Source organism: Monodelphis domestica, chromosome 1 (genome assembly GCF_027887165.1).
Source record: "Monodelphis domestica isolate mMonDom1 chromosome 1, mMonDom1.pri, whole genome shotgun sequence".
NCBI lineage: Eukaryota > Metazoa > Chordata > Mammalia > Didelphimorphia > Didelphidae > Monodelphis > Monodelphis domestica.
The window spans coordinates 279,060,228-279,079,457 of NC_077227.1; the positions used below are offsets into that span (position 1 = coordinate 279,060,228).

Consider the following 19,230-nt stretch of genomic DNA (forward strand, 5'->3'; position numbering starts at 1 on the left):
AACACTCTCATTTTATAATTGAGGAAACTGAGGCTAAATGAGGCCCAGGATCACAGAGTTCATTCAGATTCCGTTTAGTGAGACTTTGTGACTCAAGTTCAGTGCCTTATCTTCTACAACACATTGCCTCTCATTCCTACTGAGGAGAATATTTGTTTTAGATAGATATTAACTGTCTTACCACAGCCATTCAAGTATTTTCTCTAGGTATTGTCAGTTTAATTAATTATACAAAGGACATTCCAAGTGGTATCTCTGTATTTCTTGTTAACAACAAAAAATGAATTGATATAGTCTCTTCCCTGTATAAAATGTGCAAACATTTCCTGCCCTCACTCCTAGAGGAGAATTATTGGTCTAATATCTATGATTAAAAATTCTCTTAACCTCTCTGCTATTTAATTTGGCTATCTCTCTTCCTTCATTCTTTGTTATTCTGGACCTTTGTGAGTTTCAGAGGCTTATCTGTCCTTAATGGTTATTCCTCTTCCCTGGAGTCATAAAACCCAGTTTGTGACTTCAGTCATTTGCATGCATGCTTGTCCCAGCCTGAAAAGTACCCAGGAAATTGCTATTTAGCCACAGCATTTTTAAGATAAGACACTTATGTTTATAATCATTCACATTACAAACATTGTTTGGTAATGACATTTTTTTTTGTGTAAATAGGATTTTGTTAAAGTGAATTGGTTGCAATCACATTCCTAGCCTTCAGATTCATAAATGACACAAAGCTGAAGCCCAGCCTCCCCAAAACAAATTAGCAAGTGAGAAGAAATGATCCCTTGTCTGTAGGAAAAGAGAAAAGGAGGCATTTGGCACAAACAGCTCCATCCTGTTCCTGGGTCTTTGTGGGTGGTGTTTTGTTTTGGTGATTGGCTGGGGAATTTAGGTGGCCTCTTTAAGGAGGTTGGAATGTGGAGAAAAGTAAGGAGATTTTTAAGAGTTATTGCTACTTGATAGAAAGACGAAAAGAAGCATTAAATTTTCTGGTAAAAGTTCTTTCCACCCACCAGAGGCAATTGCGTTGTTTCATTTTAGAATTAATGTAATGTAGACAGAAGCCTGTTCTCAGTCTTTTTGTGCAGGGTTATTTTTGTACAGGATTCTTTATGCTATTTGTTCTTCTTAATGTACCAGTTCTAACAAGTTTAAATATCTCTTTCCCAAGCCCATAGCAGATTAGAAGCAGCCAAAGACTGCCCCAGACTGCAGTGAGAAGTGTCAGCAGATAGCCAGACTCCAAGAAAAGAGGTAGCAAAGCCATAAAAGCAATCATAAGAACTCAAAAAAGCACTAGGGTGTGTGGTTATTTGGAGTAGGGGTCACTGCATTGACCTTTAATGACCCCCCAGTATTACTACAGAGTAGAACAACTGATATATTCATGATAACCTTGAGCCAGCGGACTGGAGTCCTCTAACCCACCTCGAAACATTCTTTAAAAAGAAAAGAAGAGGAGGCAGCTGGGTAGTTCAGTGGATTGAGAACCAGGCCTAGAGACCAGTCCTAGGTTCAAATTTGGCCTCAGCCACTTCCTAGCTGTGTGACCCTGGGCAAGTCACTTGACCCCCATTGCCTAGCCCTTACCACTCTTCTGCCTTGGAGCCAATACACAGTATTCACTCCAACACAGTATTGACTCCAAGACAGAAGGTAAGGGTTTAAAAAAAAAAAAGTTAGATGATTTTGTGTATTTTCTGAGTAAGAAGCCAGAGCTCATAGTTACATCATGCTTTGCATTTTGCAAAAAGATTTCACTCCAATTCACCAAGCATTTATTCAGAACCTCCTATGTTCCAAGAATGGTGCTAGGTCAGTAAATTGGATATAACACTTAACATATCTCTGGGAGCTTTCTTTTAAGGTAGGGAATGCCATCCTTAATTTCAAGATGAAGAAATGTGGGTTCAGGGAGATGATAAAATGAGTCACCCTAACAACAGAATCTTACAGCTAGTAAATGTCTATCTGAGCTCAGACTCAAACCCAAATCCATTTCTTTTCCTGCTATATTATCCAACCCCTTAGTATGTGATACCAGTCTTAGAAAGATTTCCCCTTATGGACAAAATAAAAAACATGGTGTGAGTGTATGCAGTAAACCCCAAGGGTTCTGATAAGCTTAGGTTTTATTATAATGAAATCTGACCTTCAATACAAAGCAAGCCATAGTCCAGAAAAAGAATTCTCTCCAGCACTGAGGAATGAGCTGGAGGTATCTGAGCCCAGGAGAGTAAAGAATAGAGTAACCAGTACAGCAGAGTGAGCTTCAGAATTTATATTTACACATTAGTACCATAAGCAGACTAAAGGAAGAAAAAGAGGGGTTACACTAGAGATAGATATTTAAAACAAGTCTCCTTAAAATCTTGTTAAACACTTGGTGTTCAAGGGACTACAGAAAAGATCAAGTTAAATAAAATATTTTATACCATAAGTATTTATATGTTATAATGATATAATAGGAGGACCTCATCATTTAATTCATTTGTGTATTTTATATCTAGTACATAAAAACAACTTAATTTCTCTCCAGCCTGCCAACAACATTTGCAACCTTGGACATTGATGGTGTAAGAAAAATAATCTTTGCACTACCAGGTAAGAAAAACATAATTTCTGTTGCTTTCTCTAAAAAAAGGGACAGAAATCTTTTGTGGTTTCCCACTGAACAAATCTTGAGTTCCATATCCTTAATGCTTCCTCTTTCTGACCACTGACCCTATGGTGGGCTGAAGCCCATCATAGAAAGATAACAGATAATGACTATGAGTTAAATCAGATGACCTATGGGTTTCCTTCTGGTTCTGAAATGCTATGATTCCATAATATCATCCCACTTCTACATCTCCCCAGAGTAGGGATCTGTAGACTCCATAGAGAAGTCCAACACTGCATTACCCTTCAAAAACTGAAATCATAGCACTTGCTGCCAGGTTTACAATTATACTAATGCTTCATCAGCTCTTTGCCAGACTCCTAACAGTCAAGTTTCATTCAGGATTTTCTCCTGGTTACTCCTGAGCCACAAGACCAGTTCCAGTCATGCATGACTATTTAGACACCTGTGGTGATGAGGCCTCATTTCCACGGATACAAAAGTTCATAGGATCATAGATGTAAAAAGTTGGAAGAGATGGATGGCCACAGATGAGAAAACTGAAACCCAAGGAGTATGAATAATTTACTGAAGGTCATACAGATCATAAGCATCAAAACATCAGAGAGGGAACCTGAATCCAGGTTCTCTCTCTACTGTTAAAATGCTACCTTCTTAACACAGTCTTTCAAAAAAGAAGAAAACCATTCACTTCAATCAGAACTGACCTTTACAATTAAATCCTTGGAATCTGAGGTATTTATTTTTATTGTATAATAGTTCTAACAACTAAGCTATTGTTTGTATAAAAAAGTAAACTCAAGGAGTATTTGATATACATAGAAAAATATATTCTAAAGCATCTAAATCTGATGATGCTGTAGAAAAATGATTTTTAAAAACTATCATAAAGGACTTAAAACAGTATGAAAGGAATTAGATTTCAGAAAGCTAGTTTCTAAACTAAAATAATGAGAATGTGATGCATGATGTGTCTCATGGCCCTTTCATCCCCCAAAATGTGTCTATAATGAAGTGCTACCTAGTTCTGATATTTTCTTCTCTGATTATTATAAAATTGTGTTCCATAAAGAAATAATTGTGCATCACTTCTTACTTCATTTTGACTATAAGAAGGTTGATGTAGTCATTCCTTTTTTATTCAAAAAAAAATTTTTTAATACCTGTTATTTGAAAAGTAAGCAGCAGTATGACATAGTCAATCAGCTAGCATTTATTAAGCACCAATGTGCCAAGCACTATGCTAGCATTGAAGATACAAAGAAAGAGGCAATAAAACAATCCCTGCTCTCAAGCAACTCTCAGTCTTTGGGAAAGCAACATACAAACAAGATAGAGACAGAATAAATTGGGCGGGGTAATCTCAGAGGGAAGGCAAAAAGATTAAGAAGCAATGGGCAAGACTTCTTATAGAAGGTAAGACTTTAGCTGGGACTAGCAAAAAGCCAGGAAAACTATGAGATGAAATGAGAAGGGAGAGAGCTGAATGGGGGTAGGGGGTAGGATTAATTTGACAGCAGAGTGGAAGACAGATTGAAATAGGGAGAGGCTCTAGACCAGGTATTGAAGTAGTCCAGGTGTGAAGTGAGGCTCCTCCCTGGGTTGGTGGCCGCATCAGAGGAGAGAAGGGGATGCATGTGAGTGATATTACAAAGGCTGAAATGACCAGACTTGACCACCAATTTGATATGGAGGGTGAGAGTGAGGAGTCAAAACTAAAACCTAGATTGCAAGCCTTAGTGACTGGGGAAGAACAGTGATTCCCTTGACATTAAAAGGAAATTTTTGAAAATGGGGGGAGGGGGGGTAGGAAGGTTGAGAGGGGGGTGCAGAGGTTGAAGCTAAAGATAATGAGTTCAGAATTTATAGTATAGAGGGAAAAGAGAAGAGAGCCCAGCACCAAGCTTTAGGGTACCCCCTCTGATAGCAGAGATCCTGTGGATAAAGATCCAACTAAGAAAACTGAGAAAGAGCAGTCAGGAGGAGAACCAGAGGAGAGCACTGTCACATAAACCTTGAGAAAACAGCCTATCCAGGGGAAAAAGGCAACTGACAAGTGTCAGAAGCTACAGAGAAGTCAAGAAGGACTGAGAAGAGGCCGTTGGATTTGGAGATTAAGAGATCATTAGTAACTTGGAAAAGTCACTGTTTGTGGAATGATGAAGTCATCAGACCTACAAGCCAAAAACTTCATATGGAAGGAAAGTGAGAAGAAAGGAAAGAGAGGCACTTGCTGTAGACAGCCTTCCTTGGGAGTTCAGCCACAAGAGAGAGGAGAGCTGTGGGGCCAGAGCTTGTGGGCACAGGCAGCTTCACATTAAGGTTTTTTAAAGATAGGAGAGACATGGGCATGGTTGTAAGCTGCAGGGATGCAGCCAATAGACAGGAAGCTTGAAGATTAGTGAGAAAGTGGGACGCTAGAGGAGGCAATCTGCTAGAGATCATGGAACAGAATGGCATCACTTGTGCAGAGAGAGGGCTTTGCTTTGGCCAGGCATAGGGCCACCTCTTCTTGTGAGATCAGGAAGAGAGTGGCAGAAGGATCTGAGTGATGTGAAACGGGAAGGAAGAGGAGGGGAGAAGCCAGAGCTCTGGATGAATGGCCTTAATTTTTCCAGTAAAATATGAAGCAAAGTTCTCAGCTGAGAGAGTGGAGGAAGGAGGAGGATGAAAAGATTTCAAAAGCTCTGTGTTAGGTAGGATAGTGAATCAGTTAGGAAGGTTGTTAAGGAGGGCCCAAGTGAAATCATATTATAAACTTTTAAGTTTATACTAGTGGTTAGAGATCCAGCCTTCAAGACAGGGAGATATGGTGTCCTGCCTTTAATATAAACTGGCTCTGTGAGCCACCTAAACTTTCCGTGTGCCCAGGTAATTCTCTAAAATTGTGCATTGCAAAACAGCTGCTGATCTGCATTAGTAGAATGAGTGTCCTCCCTGGAATGATAGGATCCTAGACCCAGGGCTGTAAGTGACCTTAGACATTCTCTAGTCCAGCCCCTTCATTCGGCAGACAAAGAAAATGAGAGTAAGAAGTTTGCTCTAGGCCACAGAGGTAAGCATCAAGAGCAGGATTTGAACCCAGGACTCTGACTCCCATATTCAATGAAATTAACTCTAGACTGGGAAAAAAATTACAAGACACTGTGCTAGGTTCTGAAAGCTATACAAAGAGTTTACAATCTAGTAAAAAAAGGTAGGACATATAGAAAAATAACTATAAGAAAAGGTAGACAATAGTCTTATAGTTATTTGGTAAATGCATAGGAAAGGTACAAAGTGTTAGGGAAGTTGAAAGGAAGAAGAGGTCTAACCTTTCCTTCTAATCCATTTCTTCCAAATCTGTTCCCAAATCTGTCTTTTTTGCCCTTGAAATCCCAGATGAGTGGAAAAAATAGAATTTTTCTAAGAGGGGCAGAGTAGGGAGAAAATGAAAACGAGTTTCTGACAGTTATACTCACAGGACAGGGAGGAGCAAGAGAACTTGGCCTCTTTCCATCCCTATTCCCTGATGTTTAGATCCACTCCATTAACCGATTAATCAACCATTAATCAGCCTTGCAGAACTCCCCAACTCAAATGCCTGGTTCCATCTTTTAGGGTTCACTCAGCCAACAAGGATAAATTAAGTGGTCCATGGTGGGCCAGACACTGTGATGGGAGATGTGAAGCCAAAAGGGAAACAGCCCCTGCCCTCCAGGAGGTTACACTCTAGCTAAGGGAGGCAGTGATACCCTTGACATTAAAAGGAAAATTTTGAAAGCAGGGCACATACATAATTATATACAAAACAGAGGCTAGGTGATTTGGGAGGGAAGGAAACAGCAGCCAGGGGAATCAAGAAAGTCTTCATGAAAAGGTGGCCCGGGGGTGGGGGGGGGACAGAAACAAACAGGACTAAGGATTCTGAGAAGTTGTGGAGGGAATGTTTCTGAGGCATGAAAGAGCACTAAAGCAGGAGATGAGTGTCAAGAATAAAGAAAAAGAAGGTCAGTTTCCCTGGATAATAGCATACTGCGATAGAGGGAAGCAATAAAGGAAGGTTGGAACCAAGGTATGAAGAGTTTTAAATGTCAAACAAAAGAATTTAACATTTGTTTCCCATAGGTAATAATAGACATTGGAGTTTATTGAGACAGGTCAACATCAGATTTGTGCTTTAAGAAAATGAAAGCCTGCAGCAGGGCATTGGTTATGGGAGTAGAGAGAAGGGGTCAGATTGGAGAGATATTGTGGAGGTAGAAAACAAGATAGGACACTGACCAAATAGGTAGGATGAATAAGTTTGTAGGATTGAGGATGGCACCAAGGTATGAATCTAGTGACTAAAAGCCTGGTGATACCGTCAACAAAAATAAAGAGGTTCAGAAGAGGCATGAGTTGAGTAATTTACTGAGACAGTTAAGCTTACAGTCCTCATTCTATCACTTTCTTCTACTTTTCTAAAAGATGTGATCCCTAATGCAGCTTCCCATGAGCAGAAAGTCTAGTGCTTTCTGAGACCCAGAAGCCCAACCCAGGATGCCTCAAATATATATACATGCATTTAGCAGATTTCATTGATCTGCAATCTCTTAATTGATCATATAACCAAAGACACATTAGAGTCAAGGGCTATTGACAGTGAGTTGGAAATTGTCTCCCCCAAAAAGTATAGCAGTGAACAGGAGTTTTCTTCCCCTTCTCCCCCCAAATTATTATGCAGCTTTGCTTTGAGCAGTTTCAGTTCTGGGTGAGTAGGTGCCTGGAATGGGGCTGAGGTTGCCAGAGGTGGCCTGTCCAGAGGTCAGTTCTTGTGCTTTCATTTGGAGAGTTTTTTTAGGTTTTAGGGAGAAAAGGGGATTTGAGGGAACCACAGAGCACTAAGATGAGGGACAGGAGTACAGAGAGACAGAGACAGAGAGAACAGGAACTCTACTATGCAGTAAAGTTAACAGGTGTCAGCAGTTACAATGAGAATTGTCTTAGGTTTCAGGCATCTACTGAGAGTCTTGGAAACATCCCCCATGGATGGGGGGGGGGGGGGCTACTGTATAATAATGTACAGTTATCGTTACTGTATTTAATGTTGGTAATGTCTTACTGTATGTTTTATCAATTAAACTTTATTATACATATGTATGTACAAAAACATCACGTTATATTTGGGGTCAACGGGTGGTTGTTTATTCCCATGGTTTTAGCTATCCAGGGCAGGTTTTGGAATGTATGTATCCTCTCCCCCATGAATACGGGGCCCTACTGTACTGTTTGGAATGTTCTCTGCACATCCCTAATGATCCAAAAGAGGGCAGCAGCATCTCACATCTCAACATTATAAAGAAAGCATTCTCCAAAGCTCTAAAGCATTTTCAGCTTTAAGAAGTAAAAATCATCTCTCTGCTTTCCTCACTGCCATATAGTTAGAGCCTTTACCACGCTTTATGATTTTTAAAAATTCATTTTAAATAATTCATTGGGAATGTAATCTCTATTGAATGAAGGTTTCTGGCCTTTTCCAGAAAAAATTTCCTCTTATATTTTGAGATAAAAAGAAGTATGTGGTATATCCTTAGGATTTTATTGAAAGTAAATGAATTCTAGCTGTATGACCCTGGGCAAGTCATTTGACCCCCACTGCCTGGCCCTTACTGACTTGAAACCAATATACAGTATTGATTCTAAGATGGAAGGTAAGGATCTTTTTTAAAAGTAAATACATTTTATTTACCTCCTTAATGGCTTTGACATCCATCTCTTTCTCTCTACTCACATCATGTCCATCCTTAGCCTCTTATCACCTCTTATTGGGAATATTAAAATATCCTCCTAACTGACCTGTTCTCCCTTTTATAAAGCCATCCCTTATACAAATATCAGATTGATATTCCTAGAACTGAACATGTTACTGTCCTGCTCATGAAGCTTTGTTGGCTCCCTATTGTCTTTAAATAAAATATAAGCTCCTTTATTAGGCATTTAAAACTCTTCATGATCTACCTCCAGCCTGTCTTTCTAGGCTGATTACACATTATTTTCTCCTATCCAGCTGCTCCTTTATATGATATTCCATCTCCATCCATGAATTACTTTCCTCCTCACTTCTACCACTTGGAACCACTGCTTCCCTCCCAAGATTCAGCTCAAGTACCATCTCTCTAGCCAACATCACTTGGATTGATTTGGTCCATAGCCTGGATTTACTTATTAATCAACATGTTTTCTCCCCCACCCCCATGTCCAAATATAATGTATGTATGGACAGAATATAAATGGACAGTTTCACTTAGAGATTTATGTTTCTTAGCAACCTGCCTCACAGTAGGCACTTAATAAATGCTCACTGATTAATGAGTGTAGTATCATCGCCATCCACAGTGGCGATCTCCACAATGAGAAGATGAAAGACTAGCCTAAGAAGTAATCAAATCAGTCACTCAACTCTCAACCATATGTAAGTGATTATTAAGTCCTGGGAAATCAAAGAAAGGTAAAAAGTCTCTGAGTTCAGCCTTCTAATGAGGGAAATAAGCTCTATATACATATAAAAGACATCCCAAGTATATGAAAAGACTCTTAACAGATTATAATTCATTCGAAATCTAAAACAAACATTCCTCATTACCTAGGCTAATTAAAAGCAACAAATCTCTATGCTGGTCTTTTTAGGAAAGTTCAGAATTGAATCAGCAATAGAAGCCGATGACAAATGAAAATTTGGCCAATTTCTTAGGTGTGATTAAGCACCTATTAAAATAATAATTCAAATTGGCATTTATTAATCAATTAATTCAAGCTTGTTAATGTCTGTAAGGCACTTTGCAAACCTTAAAACATTATGTAAATGTCAGTTTTATTATTAAATGCAATGTGCTATGCTAAGTAATGACGATACTCAGATGAAAAATAAAAGAGTCCATGACCTTAAGGAGCTTATAATCAAATGATAGAATAACACATTTATCTACATTTGCTGTACTGTAAGAGTGAATATCATTATTGCAAAAGAGAAGGATAGCTAAAATATTATGAAAATTTTAAGGAAGAAGACCTTACTTTCACTGAGGAAGGGTAGGAAAGATGGAGAAGGAAATTCTTGACCATCTCTAAAGGAAGATAAGGATTTCAGCAGGCAGAAATGTGGAAGCACTGTGTTCTAAGCATTATAGGTACACCCTACAAAAACTGAAGGGCAAGAGAGAAAAGAATAAGGTCCAGGAAAAAGTTAGAAGTCTAGTTTGGCTGGAATATGGTATTCGTGAAGGAGAATAATGTAAAAGGGGGTGGGAGCACTAAGAAGAAGGAAACAAGTGTTTATGAAGCACTAATGCTAGGCATGGGGCAGCTAGGTGACAGAGTAGTTTAGTGTTGAACCTGGAGCTCTGTTCAGATCTGGCCTCAAATACTAGCTGTGTGTGCCTCAGCAAGTTATTTAACTCTGCATGCATCAGTTTTCTCATCTATGAAATGAGCTGGAGAAGGAAATGGCAAATCACTTCAGTATATTTGCCAAAAAAACCAAACAACATTTTGGGTCACAAAGAATCAGAAATGACTGAAACAACTCAACAACAAAAGATGTTATTATTATTCCCATTTTACATATGAGGAAACAGATCGAAAGAGCTTAAACGGAAAGGACAAGGAATAAGCATTTATAACCTTCTGTGTTCCGGGCACTGTGCAAATATTATTTCATTTGATCCACACAATGAACCTGCAATATAGGTGTGACTATGAGCCCCATTTTACAGTTGAGGAAACTGAGACAAACAGAGGTTGACTTGCTCAGATTCACACAGCAAGTTTGTGTACAAACCTGGACTTGAACTCAGTTCTTCCAGATTCTATCCTCTCCATTCACCTAAGTGTTAAATAAGAATGCTTATTATAAGGTAAAATCATAGGTTGTAGCCAGATTATGGAGGAACTTGAATGCTGGACCAAGGAACTTTTTTTTTCTTTAACCAATTAATATACCTGTGAAAGTTTTTGAAAAGACATTACATGGCTAGACCTCTACCTTAAGAAAATTATTTGTCAGCTTTGTGATAGATGAATTAAAAAGAGGAGAAAGAGTAGTCAGGAAAATCATTTTGGGAGACTGGTCTAATAGTCTGTTAGAGAGATAGGGAAGTTTTAAATAAAGGTAGTGACCATGTGAGTGGAAAGAAGATATAAAACATATTTCTAAGGTAAAACAGACAATTTGCAACTAATGGGTTGTGAAAGGCAAAGGAAACCAAAGATGACTCCAGGCTATCAGGTATGGGTGAGACTGTGATGCTACAAACAGAAACAAGAAAGTCGATTAAGAAAGCCGGATTGGCTGAGAGATAAAAGTATGATCAGTTCAGTTTGAGATGTATTAAATTCTCTGTCTCCAGTCCCTCCCCCCTCCAATCTATCCTTCACACATTTGACAGAATAACATTCCTAATGCACAAGTTTTCTCAAAAACCTTCAGTGCCTTCCAAATGCCTGAGATAAAAGTATAAAATCCTTAACCTGTCATTTTAGGCCCTCCGCAATTTATCTCCATCCAACCTTTCTACCATTTTTCACATACCCTCTAAATTCCAACCAAAACTGAGCCAGCTATTAGCTATATTTCTTAATCTTGATCCCTCATTTCACTCTTTCATCAATTCATGTGGAATTTTCCCCATGTGCACTATGTATTCCTTTCATCTCTATTAAAATTTTCTTTTTTTCCAGGCTCTATTCATATCCCAGCCTTATCCAATCTCTTCCCACCCTTAACTCAGCCAAAAGTATTCTCTCTCCCTCCTCAAATTTTTGCAAAACACCCTGATTAAGTTCCTCCTTTGCTCCTACCACATTATTTATTGTATTACACTTCTTATATCCCACTAATAGACTATAAACTGCTGTGGGCAGGGTCTGGATTATATTTGTTTGTTTTTTAAAACCCTTACCTTCTGCCTTAGAATCGATTCTAAGGCAGAAAAGTTAGGCAATCAGGAATAAGTGATTTTTGTAGGGTCACACAGCAAGGAAGTATCTAAAGCTAAATTTGAACCCAGGACCTTGGCTCCAGGGCAGATTCTCTATCCACTGAGCCACCTCATGCCCCTGTGCTAGTTTTTTGTTTTTATCTCAGGTGCCCAGGACAGTGCCTTTCACATTGTAATCACTTAATAAATGTTTACTGAATTTAACTGAGCATATAAGTAGGGAGATGTCCAGCAAGTAGTTATAGAGCTTTGCAGGTTTCAGATCTCTTTCCTTAAACAGCCATATTTAGAAAGAGCTCAAAAATAACTGAAATTTTACTCCTACCATTCATAGTTGATTGTGTGAAAGAAAGAAAAATGAACAGAATCATAGAATCAAATCATTTTTGACCTTGAAGGAACCTTAGAAGTCATCCAGTCCAAATCTCATTTTGTAGATGTAAACTGAGGCACAGGGAAAGTAATTTGACTGGGCTCACATAACTTATTAGTAGCAGAGTAAAACTAGAATGCCATTCTTTTGACTCTTAAGTCTGGTTCTCCTTCCCCTGCACCAGGCAGTAACCTGCCTTCTTAGAGGAAAACCTCCTTTAATAACTACATTTTTAAATGCAAGCAAATAGCAGAGTGGATTAGAATCCAAAACCCTACCACATGCTGCCTACAAGAAACACACATGAGGAAGTTGTAGGGTAAAAGTAAGAGGATGGAGCCAAATCTATTTGACATCAACTGATAAAAAGAAGGCAGGAGTTGTAATCATGATATGATCTGACAAAGCCAAAGTAAAAATAGATCTAGTTAAAAGAGATAGGGAAGGCAATTAACATCCTGATAAAAGGCAGTATAGACAATGGGGAAATATCAGTACTCAATATGTATGCACCAAATGGCGTAGAATCCAGATTTCTAAAGGAGAAACTTGTGGAGCTCAAGGATGAAATAGATAGAAAAACTATACTAGTGGGAGACCTTAACCTTCCTCTATCAGAACTAGATAAATCAAACCAAAAAAATAAATAAGAAAGAGGTAAGAGAAGTGAATGAAATCTTAGAAAAAAAAGAGTTAGTAGATATGTGGAGAAAAAATAAATAGGGACAAAAAGGAATTCACCTTCTTTTCAGCAGCACATGGTACATTCACAAATATTGACCATGTACTAGGGCATAAAAACATTGCAAACAAGTGCAAAAGAGCAGAAATAATAAATGCAACCTTCTCAGATTACAATGCAATGAAAATAATAATTAGTAAGGGTACATGGAGAGACAAATCAAAAATTAATTTGAAATTAAACAATACAATTCTCCAAAATCGGTTAAAGAACAAATCATAGAAACAATTAATAATTTCATTGAAGAAAATGACAATGATGAGACATCCTTTCAAAATCTATGGGATTCAGCCAAAGCAGTACTCAGGGGGAAATTTATATCCTTGAGTTCATATATTAACAAATTAGAGAGGGCAGAGGTCAATGAATTGGACATGTAATTAAAAAACTAGGAAATGAACAAACTAAAAATCCTCAGATGAAGACTAAATTAGAGATCCTAAAAATCAAAGGAGAAATTAATAAAATTGAAAGTCAAAGAGCTATTGGTTTAATAAATAAGACTAGAAGCTGGTACTTTGAAAAAACAAATAAAATAGACAAAGTACTGGTCAATCTAATTTTAAAAAGGTAAGGAGAAAACGAAATTGACAGGATCCAAGATGGTAAGGGAGACCTCACCTCTAATGAAGAGGAAATTAAGGCAATCATTAAAAATTATTATGCCCAATTATATGGCAATAAATATGGCAATCTAGGTGATATGCATGAATATTTACAAAAATATGAATTGCCTAGGATAACAGAGGAAGAAATAGACTACCTAAACAACCCGATATCAGAAAAAGAAATTGAACAAGCCATCAAAGAACTCCCTAAGAAAAAATCTCCAGGTCCAGATGGATTTACAAATGAGTTCTATCAAACATTCAAAGAACAACTGATCCCAATATTATATGCAATATTATATATATGTATATATATACAAAATAATATACAATATTAAATACAAATTATTTGACAGAATAAGCAAAGAAGGAGTTCTACCAAATTCCTTTTGTGACACAAATATGGTTCTGATTCCAAAGCCAGGCAGATCAAAAACAGAGAAAGAAAACTATAGACCAATCTCCTTAATAAATATAGATGCAAAAATCTTAAATAGGATACTAGCAAAAAGACTCCAGCAAGAGATCATGAGGGTTATTCACTATGACCAGGTAGGATTCATACCAGGAATGCAAGGATGGTTCAATATTAGGAAAACCATCCACATAATTGACCATATTAACAAGCAAACTGACAAAAATCAGATGATTATTTCAATAGATGCAGAAAAAGCCTTTGATAAAATACAACTCTCATTCCTATTGAAAACACTAGAAAGCATAGGAATAGAAGGGCCTTTCCTAAAAATAATAAACAGTATATATCTAAAACCATCAGCAAACATCATCTGCAATGGCGAAAACTAGAAGCCTTCCCAATAAGATCAGGAGTGAAACAAGGATGCCCATTATCACCTCTATTATTTGACATTGTACTAGAAACACTAGCAGTAGCAATTAGAGAAGAAAAAGAAATTGAAGGTATTAAAATAGGCAATGAGGAGACCAAGCTCTTTGCAGATGATATGATGGTCTACTTAAAGAATCCTAGAGAATCAACCAAAAAGCTAGTCGAAATAATCAACTTTAGCAAAGTCGCAGGACACAAATATCTCCAACCCATCTCAGCAGCAAGAATTAAAAAGAGAGATTCCATTTAAAATCACCCTAGACAATATAAAATACTTAGGAATCTATCTGCCGAGACAAACACAGAAACTATATGAACACAACTACAAAATACTCTCCACACAATTAAAACTAGATCTAAACAATTGGAAAAACATTGATTACTCATGGATATGATGAGCTAACAAAATAAAAATGACAATCCTACTCAAATTAATTTACTTACTTAGGGCCATACCCATTTAGCTACCAAAAAACTTTTTTACTGAATTAGAAAAAACCATAACAAAGTTCATTTGGAAGAACAAAAGATCAAGGATATCCAGGGAAATCATGAAAAAAAAATGAGAAGGAAGGAGTCCTTGCAGTCCCAGATCTCAAACTATACTATAAAGCAGTGGTCATCAAAACAATTTGGTACTGGCTAAGAGACAGAAAGGAGGATCAGTGGAATAGACTTGGGATAAATGACCTCAGTAAGACAGTCTATGATAAACCCAAAGACCCCAGATTTTGGGACCAAAATCCACTATTTGATAAAAAATGCTGGAAAAATTGGAAGACAGTATGGGAGAGATTAGGTTTGGATCAACATCATATACCCTATACCAAGATCTCAGAATGGGCGAATGACCTGAATATAAAGAAGGAAACTATAAGCAAATTAGATAAACACAGAATAGTATACATGTCAGATCTTTGGGAAAGGAAAGACTAAAACCAAGCAAGAGTTAGAAAAAAATCACAAAATGTAAAATCAATAATTTTGATTACATCAAATTAAAAAGGTTTTGTACAAACAAAATCAGAAGGGAAGCAACAAATTGGGAGAAAATCTTCATAACAAAAACCTCTGACAAAGGTCTAATTACTCAAATTTATAAAGAGCTAAACCAATGGTACAAAAATCAAGCCATTCTCCAATTGATAAATGAGCAAAGGACATGAATAGGCAATTTTCATTTGAAGAAATCAAAACTATTAACAAGCACATGAAAAAGTGTTCTTTTTCTCTTATAATCAGAGAGATGCAAATCAAAACAACTCTGAGGTATCACCTCACACCTAGCAGATTGGCTAACATGACAGCAAAGGAAAGTAATGAATGCTGGAGGGGATGTGGCAAAGTAGGGACACTAATTCATTGCTGGTGGAGTTGTGAATTGATCTAACCATTCTGGAGGGCAATTTGGAACTATGCCCAAAGGGCGCTAAAAGACTGGCTGTCCTTTGATCCATCCATAGCACTGCTGGGTTTATACCTCAAAGAGATAATAAGAAAAAAGACTTGTACAAGAATATTCATAGCTGCGCTCTTTGTGGTGGCCAAAAATTGGAAAATGAGGGGATGCCCTTCAATTGGGGAATGGATGAACAAATTGTGGTATATGTTGGTGATGGAATACTGTTGCGCTCAAAGGAATAATAAACTGGAGGAATTCCATGGGAACTGGAATGACCTCCAGCAATTGATGCAGAGTGAGAGGAGCAGAACCAGGAGAACATTGTACACAGAGACTGATACATTGTGGCACAATTGAATGTAAAGGACTTCTCCATTAGTGGCAATGCAGTAATCCTGAACAACTTGGAGGGATCTATGAGAAAAAACACTATCCACATTCAGAGGAAAAACTGTGGGAGTAGGAACACGGAAGAAAAACAACTGCTTGAATACATGGGTCGAGGGGACATGGCTGGGGATGTAGACTCTAAATGAACAACCTAGTACAAACAGCAACAACATGGAAATGGTTTTTGATCAAGGACACAAGTAATACCCAATGAAATTGCGCTTCTGCTACAAGAAGGGTGGGGGGAGGGGCGGGAGGGAAATAATATGGTTCTTGTAACCAAGGAATAATGTTTTAAATTGACTAAATAAATTAATTTAAATTTTAAAAATAATGATTACATTTTTGTTCCTCAGCTCCTTTTCCCAATTTTAAGTGAATGCACATCTATATCATTAAGTGCTTTATCCTTTAGTTATTTGATAGTGTTGTGGGCTGTCTTATTTGTTGGTAACATAAAGGATATTTAATCAAGGAAATGTAATGATCAGGAAAGGAAATTAATTGGTTATGTGGTAAGAATGAGAAATAACAGAAAGTTAACCCAGATCACTAATTGGTACTTGCAAAATGTATAAAGACCCAAAGGAAGACTTCTGTAATGTTGGGAGGGGTCCCCAGAATTATCCAGAGTGAAAACGCAGAAATAAGATGCAATGTGCACAAATGGAAGGAATACCTAAATGAGTGAAGTCATAAATTATAATCAAGCTATTGAAGCAATTGTATGAACATTCAGAACTACTGTCAAGCATCTAAAAATAATCTGTCTTTCATGGGTAGTCCCAAAGAATTGCTATACGTGGCATAGCATTTTTATAAAATCACTTTTCTATTAAGATTCTTTAAAACATGTTTTATTAGGAATGCTTCAGAAGGAGTAATGAATAAAGGTCAGTTACTTTATGTACCTAACTCCTGTTAGACTTAAGGACTTAATAGTTTTCAAAGTTTTTAACTCAAAACAGCCCCAACCGAAGGTTTTGTATATACAAAATTAATTGAAAAACTAGCAATGAGGACATTAATTCAAAAACATTTCTTTGTTTATATAACTGTTTGGTTTTTATTTTTCAGGAAACCCTGTGTCAGCTGTGGTCACCTGCAATCTCTTTGTTGTCCCAGCACTGAGGAAAATGCAGGGGATCCTGGATCCTCGACCGACAATTATCAAAGCCAGGGTAATGTTCTCTAGATGTAGCAAACAAAAAATAACTAAACTCTAAGGATCCATTTTTTGCAACTGTCTATAATTACCTGGAGTTTTTGCCAACAAGGGGGGGAAATGTACATTTGAAGAAGGCCACTCTCCTCTGTTCTCCTTTCACATTCTCTCTGAAGTCATTCTTGGCTGGAGGAGAGAATAATCTTCACATAATTGAAAGCCTACAAAGAAAATCTGAGAAATAAAAATTAAGAATGGATGTCAAGGAAGCATACTACAAAGCCAAGAAAATGTCCAGTGCCTGGCAGGCACTACTCTGACCTCAAGCGGGCATAAGTTTTGAGGTCTAAATGCCTAGTATGTAGCCATATTTAGATAGATGTGTGCTCTCACACATCTACCTCAACCTTATTTCAGTGATTCTACTATGAGTAAGGCATGCTGCAAAGTACTGGGGATACAGAGATGAATAACCCATGGTTTCTTTTTTTTTCATGGTATATAAAAATCTTTTTTATTCCAAAAGATCTTTATTATCAGTTTGGTTTTGTGTACTCTCTTGATTCTTGTTTCCTATACAGCCTTTTTCATCACAAAATATGGCATGGCATGAGATCCATGTTGGTTCCTCAGTGAAAGCTTCTATAACTTGTTAGTTCTTTAACCCAGGAAAAAAAAAGGATCAGAGAACAGGGACTTTGGAATGGTTGTACTGTTTGTTCCCCAAGGCTTAAAAACTCTAAGTATTTAGCTAAGAATTAATTTCTCTCCACTTTGACATAAAATAGTTATATAGCCTTGGACAAATCACTTAGCCTTTCTAAGTCTTCTAAATCTTCCTTTCTAAAACAAAGTGGTTGGGGTAAATGTTCGCTAAAGCTCTGTACCAGTTCTCACATTCTCTAGTTTTGTAGTTGATATGATTGTTCCCTAAGCCATAACTAAGGTGCTCATAGAAGGGGAAATGGGAACACATTTCCTTGATAAGTCATAGTTTCTGCTGTCAACGAGCTGCCAAACAACAGATAATAAAAAATGTAGGAGAAAAGACTGATGACAAATAAGGAAAGATGTCCATAAAGGATTTTAAAGTATGAACACTAACAATGGGAAATAATACTCAAAGTTATTTGAAATAAGTTTAATTTTCCCTTTCCTTTAAATACCAAAGGAATATGAAAAAAATTTTTGATTATGTCCATACATTTTCCTTGCACTTTTTTGGGGGAAAAGAAGCTCAAAGAGTACCTAATCCAACCCATACCTAACTAAGCAGGAGTCCTGTCTAATATACCCTTGAAAATGGTTTTCTGGCCTCTGCTGGACCATATCCACTAATGGAAGAAATCCCTTTAATTTTATGCTTTATTGTGTCTTCATTTATTTGGGTAAATATTCCCACATTACATCAGTAACGTGTTTGATATGTTTGCTGCACAACAGCAATAACAGAGAAGTCTACCTGTTCCCTTCTCATAATGAGGATGACCTTAATGGATATGTAGATTGTGCTTATAAGCATGTTACATAGATGGGGAAGTTGGGATACAGTCCTGAAATCTGCCATCTTTTTTTTTTTAACCCTTACCTTCTGTCTCATCCTTTATCACATGGTCAAGTGACTTGCCCAGGGTCACCCAGCTAGGAAGTGTCTGAGGTCAGATTTGAACCTAGGACCTCCCATCTACCCAGATGCCCCCCCCCCCCCATCTTTTTTTCTTGATGATGATAAAGTCTGAGATGTGTTTGGTATCTCTCCCTTCTTCAAATAACAAGAGTTGGTGTATTGGAAAATACTCAGACCCAGGGTTCATAACCAACCACTGGCTATCTGGCAAGTCTCTGCCTCCAAGTATTTTATGAACATCTAAATGTTATGTAATATTAAGGAAGAGAAAGAATTGTTTAGGGTTCCATAAGATATTTAGCCAGGACTAACAAGATGAAATTTAAGAATTCTCTGGCTTTGGAAATCTTATAAAATTGAAAAGTGAAGGGTAGACTAGTTAGTGTGTAGAAAGGACTTTTTCTCTTTTAAGCCAGATTTACCATCTCAGTACATTTCACACATTCAGTGTGGAAATCCAACAAGGAGTTCAATAAATTTGTACTAAATTTAA

At 37.4% G+C, this 19,230-nt stretch overlaps 1 protein-coding gene across 12 annotated transcripts in view; it reads left to right on the top strand.

The window, feature by feature from the left end:
* GPHN (gephyrin) overlaps positions 1–19,230 on the top strand; it is an 852,406-nt gene that overhangs the window by 820,937 nt on the left and 12,239 nt on the right. For all 12 annotated transcript variants that reach the window (XM_007473063.2, XM_056820908.1, XM_001369841.4 and 9 more), the window contains 2 exons: positions 2,540–2,604; positions 17,023–17,126. In XM_007473063.2, the coding sequence (XP_007473125.1) occupies positions 2,540–2,604; positions 17,023–17,126 (169 nt within the window). The remainder of the gene's footprint in view (positions 1–2,539; positions 2,605–17,022; positions 17,127–19,230) is intronic.